The following is a 17,416-nucleotide window of genomic DNA, read 5'->3' as shown; positions in this document are numbered from 1 at the left end:
AACTCTATTATATTAAAAAGAGGATTCTACAGGCTCCTTTAATTTTAGAATAAACATAATTTTTAAGATTAAAGAGAACAGTGACTAAACACATTAAAGAGAATTGGGTAACTTTGGTAAAATAGTTAAGATAAAGGCAAGGGTTAATGAAAATCATCCCTAGGAACAAAAACTCTCATTATTCAACTGTGTTAAATATTTATAGTGTCGAAGGCCCTTGAATGGCAATGAGTTCTAGGAACTGACATAGTAGTTTAGTTCACCATAGTTAATACAGAGACCCACAATAATGCCTAATATGACAATGAATTTATCCTGAGTCTGCCCTACATACAGAGTTGCACACTATATTTTCAAATACAGTGGGGTGCCTGAGTGGCTCAGTTGGTTGAGTGTTTGACTTCAGCTCAGGTCATGGTTTCACGGTTCATGAGTTGAGTCCTACATCGGGCTCTGTGCTGGCAGCTGGAGCCTGAAGCCTGCTTCGGACTCTGTGTCTCCTCTCTCTACCCCACCCCAGGTCGCATGCTGTCTCTGTCTCTCTCAAAAATAAATAAACATTAAAAATGAATGAATGAATGAATGAATGAATGAAATACATCAACTACTTGCAGGCTTTGTATCTAAGCAATAATAAATCAAATTAATTAATATACCAGTGTCAAACCTTCTGATATGACTCTAATGGGTAAACAAAAAAAGTGATATTTAAGAAGAAATTATTTCCTTAAAATGGAATCAAGAATCTTATACACTGGCTACAATGTATAAAAGCTTCTGATAGTATACGCAAAATTTAGTGGATATACACATTGTTCTAGGGAACAGGCTCATAGCTTTTGTTGGATTCTCAAAGAGGTCCATGACACAAAAAAAGGACTCAAGAAGCACTATCCTTCACAAACACAAAAACCAAACAGATGGAATAACCACTCACAAAAAAGGCGGTGTTATATTGAGTCATTAATTTTAAAAATAAAAATCGTAAATGAAATTTTAGGATACACATGGATGTCTGTATTTTAGGGGCCCATTATACTCTTTTTATAAGGCAGGATACCCAGAAAATAAAAAAAATACCTATAGATAATATTTCATCAAGAAAGATTGAACATTTTTGGTAACAGATGCCATACAGGCAAATAACTGCATTACAAATTCAGGGTTTGTATTCATAGTGCCTAAGGGAAGCTCTTGGAATTGCTAAGAAATTTAACAGAAAAACTGTGTAAATGATATGAATTATCAATTAGTAAAACAAATTCATTGACCAATAAACATTTAAAAACTGCTCAACCTTATTAATAATCAGGAAAATACAAACTAATGTAAACAATTTGAATTGCCAATTCACAAAAGAGCAAACTCAATGGCCAAGAAACATTTAAAAAGATGATCACAAAACATAGGAGACTCTTAAGAACTGAGAGAAAACAGGGTTGATGGGGGGGGGGGGTAGGAGGGAGGGGAGTGTGGGTGTGGGGTATTGAGGAACGCACCTGTTGGGATGAGCACTGGGTGTTGTATGGAAACCAACTTGACAATAAATTTCATATTAAGAAAAAAAAAGATCAAACATCTGCTTTCATTTCCCTTCAGTATATGAGGGACTTCCTTTAGGATTTCTTGTAGTGCAGTTCTACAGGTGATAGATTCTTTTATGTGAAAATGTCTTTATTTAATATTTATTCATACACATGTATTTTTTTTTTTAATTTAGAATTCTGGGTTGAGAAGCTGTATTTTTTTCCCCTGCAATTTAAAGATGTTATATTCTTCTGCTCTCTATACTCAGAAGAAATGAGCTAATAATCAAATTTTGGTTATCTTGTATGTAATGTGTCATTTCTCCAAAGACACTTTCAAGATTTGCTCTTTATCTGTGGATTTCAACAGATGCATTAAGAAAGGCATGGCCTTCTCATGTTGTATGGGCCAAGGGCAGGCCACCCCATGATAAGCCAAGCCACTTTGGCATGAAGATTATTTTAAATTAAGTAACAATCAAAAAAGCAATGCCAGCAGATTCACAAAAAGCTCTCTGCCTCCCCCACAACAACTGCCTCAAAGAATTTAGGTAGAGGACCTGCACTAGGAAGAGAATTATCACCACAAAGAACTACATTATGATATGAACTAGACATGGTAGATAGGGAGGAACCTATCAAGGCCTGTTTGATCAAAGTCCTCTAAGTCCCATGGTTTCTAAGTGGCCCAGCAAACATTAGCTTACTAGACAATTACTCTTTATCATCTTCCTATAAATTGCATTCATTTTCTCTGAAGTCCCAGACTTTCTCCTTAGTCCAAAATGGTATATATAACTCATTTTGCCTGTCATGGGAATTTCCATGTCTGTGTGGATTCCCCATATTTACACTGTTAGATTTTATTTTCTCCTGTTAATCTGTCTCATGTCAACTTGATTCTTAGTCCACCTAGAAGGACCTTGAGGAGACAGGGCATTCTCACTCTCCCACAGTGTGTTTATCTTACTCATCCTTGTTCTCCTCATTTCTGGTTGGTGTATGTAGTATTGGGCTTGTGGTACTCAGTATTATTCTGCAATTGGGGGGAAAAATCAAGCCATCTTTTGTAATTGTGAAAATCCAGAGGGAGTCTGGAAGCCTATGCTAGAGCAACCACTCACAAGAGAGAATCTCATGTTTTTATCATTAAAATTTAGGTTAATCTGGCACACAAGGATATAAAACAGTATCAACTCTTTACCAAACTTCTGAATACATAATGATTCTTCAAAGTGTTATACTGTTTTGTGGCTTCCTAGCCCTCTGGAAGACTGCTACATCCTAGCAGAGATACTCATAACAATTTACAAAGAGGGTATCACATTTTGTATTGGAGTCAATCTAAAAACTAACACAGTTGGCATTCCTATAATATTTCAGAATTTACAAGGTATTTTCACATATTTCATAAATATCTGAAACTTCCCAACAACCTTGTGATCAGCTTTGGTTATAGAAGCTGATACAATTAAACAGAGCTGGTTTATGAGGACTTACCAAGAAGATAAAGTTGGAATTAAATGAAAAGATAAGAATTATCACATTTTGGGTAAAGGCATTCTTGAGGCATGAGGTTCACTCAGCCTTGGTTTAATTCTCAAAAAAAAAAAGATCTTGGTATTTGGGGAGCAGCAAGGAGGCCTTGGGAGCCAGGTGATGGAGGTTTAAGGACAAAAAGAGTGAGCAGGCATGAGAAAGAAATACCAGACCAAAACCTATGTGATGACTTTGCTTAGAACCAGTTTATATTTAAAAACAACAACAAAACCTGACCTGTTCCAAACAAAGTGGATATCTGATAAAGATATTCCAGAGTTCGGACTTGAGCGACAACATGACATTTAATAAGATTCCACAGAAATCACAATACCCTTCAGAATCTCAAAGTAAAAGAAGTTTTTTTGTTTTTTTTTTTTTAAAAGATTCAAAATAATATATTTCCAGGCTAAAACACTAATAGCAATAGAATTTATTCTCAGCTAGGATGGCTATGGAGGTCCAGAACATGTAGAGTGGTACAATCCTCTCAAGGCTATAATAACTTTCATAAGTTCCTAAAGTAGAAGGTCTCTGATGGACAACTCCAAGTAGTAGCTGGATGTCTATCATATAGAGATTAAGCTACTATTAAACTATGAATATAAAAAATTTTTCTATTTTTTCCTTAAGTTTCTTCATATCCTTTTGGAATTTGTTGTTACAATCATTCCCTCCTCATTCCCACTCCCTTCTCCGGGCAATGAGGAATCTGTCACAATATAGTAGTCTGCATATTCTAACGTTTTATATAGTTGTAATTATACAGTAAGTACTCTTTATCTGACTTTCTTCACTTGGTGTAGTGATTACAATATTTATCCATTACGTTGCATTTTATCAATAATTCAGATCTTTGATGACTGACTAGTATTATATTATACAGATAGATCATAATTTGTTTAATTACCGTTTAATTATTTATGAACATTTGAGTTGTGATCAGTTTTGGGCTATACAAATAAGCTGCCCAAAACATCCACATAAAAGTCTCTGCATAGCCATATATTTGTGTTTCTCTAAGGAAAAACTTAGGGAGGAATGGCTGTGTCACATGGTAAGTGCAGGTCATACTTTTTCAGGAATTTCCAAGTTGTTTCCAAAGTTGTATAATTTTTACATTCCCACCAACAGTATACAAAGAGTTCTAGATGGTTCACAAAGCTCATTTTTATTTCAGCCAATCTAACTGGTGTATAGTGGGTTGTCTTCATTTTACATTATATTTTTCCTGATGAATAATGATGATCTGCATCTTTTCATGTGCTTACTGACCAATAACATCTTGAGTGGTGAAAGTCTGTTCAAATCTTACTCCCATTATATAAACTATTCTTTGTCATCACGTTAACAACTAGAAAGGGTTCTTTAAATATCTTCCATAACATGGGACACCTGGGTGGCTCAGTTGGTTAAGCGTCTGATTCTTGGTTTTGGTTCAGGTCATGATCTCACAGTTCATGGGTTCTAGCCCTGTGTATGGCCCCACACTGTTAGTATAGAGCCTGCTTGAGATTCTCTTTCTTTCTCTCTCTGCCCCGTCCCTGCTCATGTGCTCGCTCTCTCTCTCTCTCTCTCTCTCTCTCTCTCTCTCTCTCTCTCTCAAAATAAACTTTAAAGAAATATTTTGCATAATAGTTTGATGAATATTTTACAAATACTTTCTCTTAGTGTTTGGCTTTCTGCTCTATTACCAAGTCTTTCAAAGAGAAAATGTTTTAAACTTGGATTATGCCCAGTATCAAAATCAATTTTGCCCTTTGAACAATACTGACTCATCCATCTGTGAACAGGTGTATGTCTCCAGTTAGGTGTTAAGTTCTCCCAGCAATGCTTTCCAGTTTTTACTGTAAAGGTCTTGGATATCTTTATATTCGTTTGTTTATGTTTCTGGAAACCAGTATAAATGGAAAGGATTTATTCAACCTTCCAATTGTTTGCTGCTAATATATATTAATAAATAACTTTTTATATATTATTATTGTCTCCTGCAACCTTGATAATTTTATTAGTTCTAGTAATAGTTGCTTAATTCCTCTAGGATTTTCTTAAAAAAATTTGTCAGATACAAACAGAGTTTTACTTCTTTTCTTATCTTTATGCCTTTTGATTTCCTTTGGTTTATTGGAATGGCTACAACATCCAGGATGATATACAACAGGTGATGAAAGCCCACATTCTGGGCTTTTTTTCTGATTTTAGTTGAAAACAATTCAGTGTGATATTAAGTATGATGTTTGATTTACTACATATGTCCTTTACAGTTTTGAAAAATTCTTTAATATTAATTCTTTAGTATTCTTTAATATTAAATTCTTATTTAATATTCTCAATTTGCTGAGAGTTTTAATCATAAATGGTTGGTTAAATTTTGTCAAATGTTTTACCTGCTTCTAACAGAAATTATCGTATAATTTTTCTCAATTTACTGATACAGTGAATTATACCAAATGATTTTTGAATATTAAAGCATCTTACTTTGTCATAACATATTAACTTTTTTTATATACTGCTACAATGATTTGCTAATATTTGTTTAAGAATTTTACATCTATTTTCATGAGGGATTTCTAATTCCTTCTTTTTCAGGATTTGATAACAGAATTATGCTGGCTTTGGGGTGCCTGAATGGTTCAGTTGGTTGAGCGTCTGACTCTTGACTGCAGCTCAGGTCATGATTTCATGGTTCATGGAATTGAGCCCCACATTGTGTTCTGAGCTGACAGTATGGAGCCTGCTTGGAAGTCTCTCTCTCTCTGCCCCACCCTCCCCTGCTTGTGCTCTCTTTCTCTCTCTCTCTCAAAATAAATAAATAAACAGTAAAATAAAATGTATAAAAAATATACACTGGCTCATAAAACAAGTTGAGAAGGAATCCTCCATTCTCTATCCCTGAAAAAAGATTTATAAAACTTTTCTATGTTTTCCCTTGACTATTTGACAGAATTCACCCATTGGGGCCTGAAACGGTCTTTATAAACTTGTTCTGATATCACAATTTCTATTAGAAATATATAAGGATATTCAGATTTTCTATTTCTTCTTGTATTATTTTTTGATCAGTTATTTTTTAGTCAAAATTTGTATTTCACCTATATTGTTACACTTGCTGGCATAAAGTTGTCCATATTCTATTATGCTTTTAAAGTCTGTAGGATCTGTGTGATAAACCTCCTCTTTCATTCCCAATATTGGTAATTTGTAGTTTATCTTTCTTATATTGTAACAGTCGTCTCTGCTCTTATCTTTACTATTTTCTTCCTTTCACTTATTTGGGTTTATCTTATTCTTTTCTTAGCTTTCTGAAGTGGAAGCATAAGTGAATGACTTAGGGTCTTTATTTCTAATGTTAATATTTAAAATTATGTTTTCCCTTGAAGAGTACTTTACTATATCCACCTTTTTTATTGTCACTCAACCAAAATATGTTCTTATTTCCAAGTGATTTTTGTCTTTGATTCATAGATTATTTAGAAGCATGTTTATTGTACAGTTTTCTAGATAATTACTGATTTCTAATATATTTTGACTGTGATAATATACAGTCTCTTAAACAAAATGAGAGAATGTACACCTGAAAAAAAATGTTCATTCCATGGTTGTTCAATATGGTGTTCTGTAAGTGTCAATTAGATAAGGCAAGTTGGTAGGGTATTTCATACTTTACCTCCAATTATTTTTTTATTTTTATCTGTTTGTTTTATCAATCACTGAAAAAGATGTTATAAAACTTTCCTACTATGTCTGTGGCCAATTTTTTTCATCTTCTATATCTCCATATTATTATTTTTCACCTAGTTGTTTTATAATTGCTGAGGGAGGTCACAAAAAAGTTCCTACTACAGAGTACTGAATAGAATCATCCATTTTTTCCCTTTAATTATGTCCATTTTAGTTTCATATCCTTATTTATCTCTGGTAATACCCTTTTTCGTTATGTTTATTTGATATTAAAATAAGCAAATCCAGCCGTCCTCTGCTGTTTGTATGGTATATTTTTCCTATGCATTTATTTATATTGTATCATTTTTTTATATTTCAAGTGCTTTGGTTTTAAGCAATATATAATGGAATCTTGCTGTTTTCCCCACTCTGTCAATCTTTGCCTTTTAATAGGAGTAAACATTAAAGGGACAGTAAACATTTTTTTGCTAAAGGATCAGATAGTAAATATTCTGAGCCATGCTGTTTTCTGGTGCTCCTACTTACTTCTGCAGAACAGCAACCTCAGACGAAATGTAAAAAATGGGTTTTTGGCCTGCAGGCTTTAGTTTGCTAACTCATGGTCTAAATACTCCTAGTTAACATCATTAACATTTAATATAATCATTGGTAAGAATATCTTAGCCCTTCCATTTTACTGTTTTCTGTTTCTACCCTCTGTTTTTAAACTCGTGTTACCACTTCTTGACTTGTTTAGATTATTTGAATTTTTTTTTTTTTTTTTTTTGGTATTTCACTTTAATATGTCTATTGGCTTTGGGCGCTGTCTCTTGGTAGTTTTGCATTTTATTTTTATTACTTATTTTAGGAGACTGTAATATATGTTGAAAAACTTTCACAGTCTAGTCAGAATTTACATTGTGCCACTTCACATGATATTTAGAAATCTGGCAACTATTAGGTCCCTTAATTCATCTTCCACTAACCAGGCAGGGAGAAGAGGAGAAGGAAGGAGGATGGTATCAGTAAGGAGGCTCTATAAAATATGAAATAATATTTGGACCCGCTCTAAAAAACACACTCTAAAATTGGCTTAATTAGTGGTTTGTAATCACTAATGCTGAGAGAAACTTCGATCAACATTGACCTGTCAGAATCAACACCTATCTAAAAAGAGTTATTTCAAAATATAATTTCAAATAGTATTCAACACTGACAATCTATGTAGAAAGTATATCACAGTCTGCTTGAGGTGAAAGAAACAAATTATCTGTATGCAATTAATTTGTATACATCGGGGATTGGAATTCATATGAAATTGTAACACGACAGATTTCAGTATGTTTGGCCTACAGCAACTGAAATGTTACAGGATTAGCAAAATATATTTCTTAAGTACTAAACAATGCTTTTTAAAAAATATTACATGTTGAGCAAAAGAAGTCCTGGGTGAGAATCTGGCTGAAAATTATATTTGATCACTTTAACAGTCTCTTCCAGTCTGATAATAAAGTAGTTCTTCAGCTTTAAACACTTCACATCTGCAACTGATTTCATTCTTTCAGCCAAAAGATGCATTTATGCTGCCACCATTACATTTTCAGAAGAGTTTAAATTACAAAACTTGAGAGAGCTTCAAAGCAATACTTAATCTAACCATTCTGATCTTGATGACTCTGTTAAAAATAACTTAGGACACAAAACAGAAGAGAAACCCTTCACAAAATTGATAACAATTGTTCTTAAATCACATTATTTTGAATTTCCTTTCATAAATCAAATATACTAACCTGAGGATTTGAGCATTTTATCTGAAGTGACTCTAGGTCAACATGGAGACAGACAACAAATGAATGCCTTGTATCAGGTCCTGTAGCAAGTAGTTTTTGAGATGTAACAGCTAGAGTAGAGGTACAACCCATAGGTTCCACTAGGCAAAGTGTCACTTGTTTTCCAAAAAGGGTATACATGCTGAAATGATGCAAGCTGATAGTCCAAGGAAAAGCATTACCTGATAATAAGAACAAAAGGCAGTAGAGAAGCACACATATAAAATATACTTGCCGCTTGATAGTAAAGGGTCTATTGTCTATTTTTGAAATGTGAAACATTTACTATAGCATCAAAAAAGCAAATATACTATCCCAGAGACAAATGTGGTAAATAATTTAACTGCTATTTAAAAGTAACCTTTGATAAATGTTAACATTTGCATTTATTATAACACTACTGTAACAATAATTATATACATTATACAACACGCAGAAATAGCAACACACTACTATATCAGTAATTATATATATTGTAAAACATGTAGAAATAGAACTTAAGGAAAGGAGATACAGATATAAATAGAAGTTCTGACTTCCTCTTCTTTCATCCTAGTGGATTGCATTGTGCAACTGCTGGGGATGTATTCATTTTACCTTGGAGACCACAGAAAATGTGTTCTATTGGGAAAATACAATGATTTTTGCATGGAGTGAAGGTGACCACAGATCTAGCTGAGGAATAAGAGAGGAAAAAAATAATCTATTATGGTCTCTTGGACTACCTGTACCAGAATCAGGTGTGTCCTTATATAAGCCACAGATTGCTGATTTTTAATTTGGACTTACTTAATCAGAATATCTGGGGGTAAGACCCAGGATGCATTTTGATATATTCATTCTTATGTATAATATGTTATTTTTAAATAAAATATACTTGAGAAAAAATAAGCACTCATAAATTTCAGGAGTAAAAGCAAAATTCCTTTTCTTCTCTTATACTTTTTATTAATGTACCAAAGATTGATATAAATTATGAGATAAAGCCATTTTTTAATGCAGCTATAAAGTACTTTGTGAAATGATTTTTAACCATATACTTAGTATTGGAATATTTATTAACACTTATTCTTTAGATGTCAACTGATGCAAATTAGATTACTATGACATAGTGTTGACTTTGCAGTTCTACTAGCACTTGTATGTGTAGATATTGTAGACATCTTTTTAAGTAGCCAAATTATTTTTATAAATTGAAAATACTTAATTTCTAATTAGAGAGTTACTAGTACCCCACTAGGGTAGGTGGGTAAATTAGGAAATAGAGTAGGAAATAGAATAAAGAAGAAAAATCAAAATCAGTCATAAACTAGGTTAGGTGGGTAAATTAGGAAATAGAATAGGAAATAAATTAGGAAATAGAATAAAGAAGAAAAATCAAAATCAGTCATAAACTAGAAAATATAAAGAAGGAAAGTTAAAACCAGTCAAAATGAAACATACTAATGCCTCAATAAAGATAAATTAGAAAATAAATAAAAAAGAAAAATTGAAACTAGTCAAAACCCTGCTGCTCCAAATAACTATTAATGTAGTTTTATTTCCTTCTTGTTTTTTCTCCGTTGTGTTGGATATGCCCACACAGAGCCAGGGTCACACTGTATTTTTAGATTCAGGTTATTTTCCAATGCTTAATTACTGAATCATTTATATTTAAATTCCATATATATGGGATATTTATTTATATGTAATATAAATAAGCATTTAAACTATAAATGGTGGGGGCGCCTGGGTGGCGCAGTCGGTTAAGCGTCCGACTTCAGCCAGGTCACGATCTTGCGGTCCGTGAGTTCGAGCCCCGCGTCGGGCTCTGGGCTGATGGCTCGGAGCCTGGAGCCTGTTTCTGATTTTGTGTCTCCCTCTCTCTCTGCCCTTCCCCCGTTCATGCTCTGTCCCTCTCTGTCCCAAAAATAAATAAACGTTGAAAAAAAAAAATTAAACTATAAATGGTGATATTAAGTAGATTCGGATTCTTACAAGTTTGAACACTCAAAATACCTTGACCAAATATAGCTCATAAGATTAAAACTAGAATCTTTGAAATTGAGCCTTGGATAATAGAATAAATCTAGCTACACAGGAGGCCACAATAACTTGACTGGAAACAATGAAAACTGCATAATAATGTGTGGTCAGCACTGTGGTACTGTGCCTGTCTTAAGACTTAAAATATTTGCCCCCAAGAAAGAATGACAAACTTTAAATCATCTGTAACTAATTCTAAAATTATTTTAAAACCTACACAAAGTGCTATGCTCTTTACAAAATAAATGCTTTGCCAACTTTGTCTTAAAATATTCTGGAATGATTTCAGGTCACATATTTTAAAACTGGTAGTGAGCTATATATAGTTTCTCAAATTTTATGTTACCCAAGAAATGTTAAATGGTAGTTATGTTGGATGAAGAGCACCACATTTAAATTTGTTAAATTAAGAATGAAAATCCCAAATGACATTAGTACTATCTCTTATGTGTCTCTGCTTCTTCTTTGGAATGAGACCAATAATTGAAATTTGGTATATCATATTCTAAGGCTTAAACAGAACCTTTAAAACAATAGTTTATGCCCATTTATTTAGTATGCAGATTGTCTTTTTAAAAAGCACACTGTACCTAGAAGATGAGATCTTAACATGTAACGACAAAAATTCCTACAATTAATCATTCTGAAAAAATTATCAAAACAACAAATCGTTAGCTGCAAAAATATTGCTTTTACATGCACATGCACACAAAATAAAAACACCTTATCATTTATAACACTGGGAATATAATGTTCTAGGTATCCCTAAAATATGCTCAGACATCCACAAATGACATTCCAGAATCATTCATGATTCTGAGACCTTCAAGACTAGTATTTTACTTGAATTGTAAAGTTCTAATGCTGTAACATGTTTTATTTTAGATAAACTATTGATGGAAGAATTCACAAGTTTTCAAAGTATCTAAAAGTAGCAAGAAAACTAAAAACAAAAAAAATTGGTAATGCCATTTCTGTGTGAATTTGTAAAAACACTGTTTTGGACAGAGAAAAAGATATCAATAAAATAATTTTCAAGAAAATGACAAATACACAATGATGTGACTCATATTAAATAATCTGAAAGAGCATAATATAACTGGGCTATGGGGAAAAGTAAATACATAAAGAAAATTCGGTAAGACTGTGTGCTACATGTGTCAACAATGGGGAAGGGGCACTGGACTTCATTAGACAATATTAAGTTACAACTGAGAGAAATTTTAAAAATTATCAGTGTGGATTTCCTTAGATTGTATCGCATGATGATTTCACACATATTAGAAACAGAATATAAAAAAACAGGTTTAGGTAACATGGAAAATTACACATATATTACACACACACTCAAAAATTCCTATTATCAACGTTGGGGTCAGTAAACAGTGACTAATTATCAGACCCTCATCACGTGAATTACAAATTTACTTTCTGATCTTGAATCTTGGTGGGTAATGATCAATAATCTGAAAGGTCTTTCCCTTTCTAAAGATGCTCTACTAGACTACAGGAAAAACTGTACATACTTAGGATCAAGGTGAATCACTTTACAAACATTAATATGGCACATAAAAGTAGGTCAATACTGGAGATACTCTCATTTTTCTTTTTTTAATCTTAGTCACTAAATGTCTTTATAAGCAAACAAAAATGTCTTCTAATTTGTTTCCCTTATGTCCCACAATTCAGCATGACTCAAGCAGGTTTTTATTTCAAATATGAATTGATAATGACAGAAATATTTTATTATCTAATGTGAGGTTAACACTTTGGAGGCAGATACACTTTATTCTACATACATAAATGAGCCAAATCTGCTGCCATTGTTTTCCCAAACCACTTAGCGCTTGACTGATTTAAGACAGTTAATACAAAGGGTTCTTTAATTCTAAGTGATGTTAATTTAAATAATGAATATAACAAATTTTCCTGGCAGAGAGCAGCCAAAATGTCTATAAAACAGGTAAAATGAAAAAAAGTAACCTATAGATTTATTTGCTCTGCAGCCAAGAATTCTACATTTGGAACTTACATAACTCAACACACACACAAAAAAACAAATAATTGACAATTAAAAAATGGGCAGAGGACCTGAACAGATATTACTCTAAAAGACATACAAATGATCATACATATGTGAAAAAATACTCAATATCACTAATTACAGGAAAATGCAAATCAGAACCACAAAGAGATACCATCTCACACCAGTAAGAATGGCTAATATCCAAACAGCAGGAAATAACAAGTACTGGTGAAGATGTGGAGAAAAGGGAACACTTGTGCGCTGTTGTTGGGAATGCAAACTGGTGTAGCCACTATAAAGAACAGTATGGAAATTCCTCAAAAAATTAAAATGAGTTAACATATGATCCAGGAATTCCACTGTTGGTTATTTACCCAAAGAAACAAAAGCGCTAATTCGAAAAGATATATGAATACCTATGCTTCTTTCAGCACTATTTAAAACACATAAGATATTCAAACACATTCTGAAAGAAAAACAAACACACATTCTCTTTTTACTCCCTTCTCCACATTTTATATATATGTTGTAATATTTACATCTTTTTATTCATAATTTTCTCTAATTATGGCCATTACTTTTCCAGTTAAAGAAGTCCATTTAAAGTTTCTTGTAAGGCTGGTTTCGTGGTGATAAACTCCTGTATCTTTTGTTTGTCTTGGAAACTCTCTTCTTCAAATATGAATGATAATCTTGACATAATTTTCCATGTTTGAACTTATATGACAATCATATTAACATAGACGATTTACTTAGGATGTTATATAAGAACCTCATGGTAACAAGAAACCCACAACCTATAATACACAAAGAAAATAAAGACAAACATAACACAACAGATATGCATCATTCACAAAGGAGAGGAAGAAGAAAGGAACAAAGAACTACAAAAACCACCAGAAAACAAAATTTTTAAATGGCAGTAAGTAAGTTCATACCTATCAATAATTACTTTAAATGCAAATAGTCTAAATGCTCCAAGCAAAAGACATACTGCAACGGAATGAATAAAAATCAATACTCATCTACATGCTGCCAACAAAAGATTCACCTCGGACCTAAGACACATATAGAATGAAAGTAAAGGGATGGAAAAACATCCACTATGTAAATGGAAGAAAAAAAGTCAAGGTAGCAATACTTGTGTCAAACAAAACAGACTTTTTTTTTTTTTATGAAATTTATTGACAAATCGGTTTCCATACAACACCCAGTGCTCATCCCAAAAGGTGCCCTCCTCAATACCCATCACCCACCCTCTCCTCCCTCCCACCCCCCATCAACCCTCAGTTTGTTCTCAGTTTTTAACAGTCTCTTATGCTTTGGCTCTCTCCCATTCTAACCTTTTTTTTTCCTTCCCCTCCCCCATGGGTTCCTGTTAAGTTTCTCAGGATCCACATAAGAGTGAAACCATAGGGTATCTGTCTTTCTCTGTATGGCTTATTTCACTTAGCATCACACTCTCCAGTTCCATCCACGTTGCTACAAAAGGCCATATTTCATTTTTTCTCATTGCCACGTAATATTCCATTGTGTATATAAACCACAATTTCTTTATCCATTCATCAGTTGATGGACATTTAGGCTCTTTCCATAATTTGGCTATTGTTGAGAGTGCTGCTATGAACATTGGGGTACAAGTGGCCCTATGCATCAGTGCTCCTGTATCCCTTGGATAAATTCCTAGCAGTGCTATTGCTGGGTCATAGGGTAGGTCTATTTTTAATTTTCTGAGGAACCTCCACACTGCTTTCCAGAGCGGCTGCACCAATTTGCATTCCCACCAACAGTGCAAGAGGGTTCCCGTGTCTCCACATCCTCTCCAGCATCTATAGTCTCCTGAGTTGTTCATTTTGGCCACTCTGACTGGCGTGAGGTGATACCTGAGTGTGGTTTTGATTTGTATTTCCCTGATAAGGAGCGACGTTGAACATCTTTTCATGTGCCTGTTGGCCATCCGGATGTCTTCTTTAGAGAAGTGTCTATTCATGTTTTCTGCCCATTTCTTCACTGGGTTATTTGTTTTTTGGGTGTGGAGTTTGGTGAGCTCTTTATAGATTTTGGATACTAGCCCTTTGTCCGATATGTCATTTGCGAATATCTTTTCCCATTCCGTTGGTTGCCTTTTAGTTTTGTTGGTTGTTTCCTTTGCTGTGCAGAAGCTTTTTATCTTCATAAGGTCCCAGTAATTCACTTTTGCTTTTAATTCCCTTGCCTTGGGGATGTGTCGAGTAAGAGATTGCTACGGCTGAGGTCAGAGAGGTCTTTTCCTGCTTTCTCCTCTAAGGTTTTGATGGTTTCCTGTCTCACATTTAGGTCCTTTATCCATTTTGAGTTTATTTTTGTGAATGGTGTGAGAAAGTGGTCTAGTTTCAACCTTCTGCATGTTGCTGTCCAGTTCTCCCAGCACCATTTGTTAAAGAGACTGTCTTTTTTCCATTGGATGTTCTTTCCTGCTTTGTCAAAGATGAGTTGGCCATACGTTTGTGGGTCTAGTTCTGGGGTTTCTATTCTATTCCATTGGTCTATGTGTCTGTTTTGGTGCCAATACCATGCTGTCTTGATGATGACAGCTTTGTAGTAGAGGCTAAAGTCTGGGATTGTGATGCCTCCTGCTTTGGTCTTCTTCTTCAAAATTCCTTTGGCTATTCGGGGCCTTTTGTGGTTCCATATGAATTTTAGGATGGCTTGTTCTAGTTTCGAGAAGAATGCTGGTGCAATTTTGATTGGGATTGCATTGAATGTGTAGATAGCTTTGGGTAATATTGACATTTTGACAATGTTTATTTTTCCAATCCATGAGCAGGGAATGTCTTTCCATTTCTTTAAATCCTCTACCAGACGTTTAAAGCAGAGATAATACCTATCCTTCTCAAGCTATTCCAAGAAATAGAAAGGGAAGGAAAACTTCCAGACTCATTCTATGAAGCCAGTATTACTTTGATTCCTAAACCAGACAGAGACCCAGTAAAAAAAGAGAACTACAGGCCAATATCCCTGATGAATATGGATGCAAAAATTCTCAATAAGGTACTAGCAAATCGAATTCAACGGCATATAAAAAGAATTATTCACCATGATCAAGTGGGATTCATTCCTGGGATGCAGGGCTGGTTCAACATTCGCAAATCAATCAACGTGATACATCACATTAACAAAAAAAAAGAGAAGAACCATATGATCCTGTCAATCGATGCAGAAAAGGCCTTTGACAAAATCCAGCACCCTTTCTTAATAAAAACCCTTGAGAAAGTCGGGATAGAAGGAACATACTTAAAGATCATAAAAGCCATTTATGAAAAGCCCACAGCTAACATCATCCTCAACGGGGAAAAACTGAGAGCTTTTTCCCTGAGATCAGGAACACGACAAGGATGCCCACTCTCACCGCTGCTGTTTAACATAGTGCTGGAAGTTCTAGCATCAGCAATCAGACAACAAAAGGAAATCAAAGGCATCAAAATTGGCAAAGATGAAGCTTTCGCTTTTTGCAGATGACATGATATTATACATGGAAAATCCAATAGACTCCACCAAAAGTCTGCTAGAACTGATACATGAATTCAGCAAAGTTGCAGGATACAAAATCAATGTACAGAAATCAGTTGCATTCTTATACACTAACAATGAAGCAACAGAAAGACAAATAAAGAAACTGATCCCATTCACAATTGCACCAAGAAGCATAAAATACCTAGGAATAAATCTAACCAAAGATGTAAAGGATCTGTATGCTGAAAACTATAGAAAGCTTATGAAGGAAACAAAACAGACTTTAAAACAAAGACTGTAACAAGACAAGGGCATTGCATAATGACAAAGATATCAATCCAAAAAAAAAAAACATATAACAATTGTAGGTACTCAAGCAACAATGGGACACCTAAATATATTAAGCAAATATTAGCAGACATAAAGAGAGAAATTTATGGTAATAATAGTAGAGGACACTCCACTTATACCAATGTATAGATAACCCAGATAGAAAATCACTAAGGAAACAATGGCTTTGAATGACACAATGGACCAGATGGATATAACAGAAATATACAGAACGCCCCATCCAAAACCAACAGAATATTGCATTCTTTGCAACTGAACATCAAACACTTTCCAAAAAATCACATTATAGGCCATAAAACAAGCATCAATAAATTTAAAAAGAATGAAATGAGACTGGGAAGCAGGAGACAGATGCAGCTTTCAGTAACTGAAAACAGCCACCTGCTCAGAGAGAGGAAGGCATTCATGCAAAGTGCAAGTGTAGGTAGGTATTGTCCCGAACTGTATTCTTACGAAAAAGGAGATGCACATTTCTAAATGCATTTCATGAAAGCCTTTTGTATATATAGCTTGTGTTTTGCTACTACATGTAAACATCATGATTAGCAAATAAAAATACTTTTATAAATGCTTTCAAAAGACTGAAATTATACCATGTATCTTTTCTGATAACTATATGAAGCAAAAAATAAATCACATGAAAAAAAAGTGTAAAAAATACAAACAAATGGAGATGAAACAACATGATACTAAACAACCAATTGGTCAACGAAGCAATCAAATAAGAAATAAAAAAATACATGGAGGTAAGTGAAAATGAAAACACAAAGGTCCCAAATATTTGGTATACAGTGAAAGCAATTCTAAGAGGTAATAATACAACAACACAAGCATTCCTCAAGAACCAAGAAAAAGCTTAAATAAACAATCTAACCTTACACCTAAAGGAACTAGAAAAAGAAGAAAAAACAAAACCCAAAGGGACTAGAAGTAAGGAAGTAATTAAGATCCAAGCAGAAACAAAT

The 17,416-nt window shown here is 33.9% G+C and overlaps 1 protein-coding gene across 1 annotated transcript in view; it reads right to left on the bottom strand.

The window, feature by feature from the left end:
* VPS13B (vacuolar protein sorting 13 homolog B) overlaps nt 1–17,416 on the bottom strand; it is an 828,197-nt gene that overhangs the window by 373,313 nt on the left and 437,468 nt on the right. Inside the window, 1 exon segment of the mRNA XM_043601463.1 lies at nt 8,519–8,739. Coding sequence (XP_043457398.1) covers nt 8,519–8,739 — 221 coding nt within the window.

The sequence above is a fragment of the Prionailurus bengalensis genome, chromosome F2 (assembly GCF_016509475.1).
Source record: "Prionailurus bengalensis isolate Pbe53 chromosome F2, Fcat_Pben_1.1_paternal_pri, whole genome shotgun sequence".
NCBI lineage: Eukaryota > Metazoa > Chordata > Mammalia > Carnivora > Felidae > Prionailurus > Prionailurus bengalensis.
This window is presented reverse-complemented; position numbering and strand designations above follow the sequence as displayed.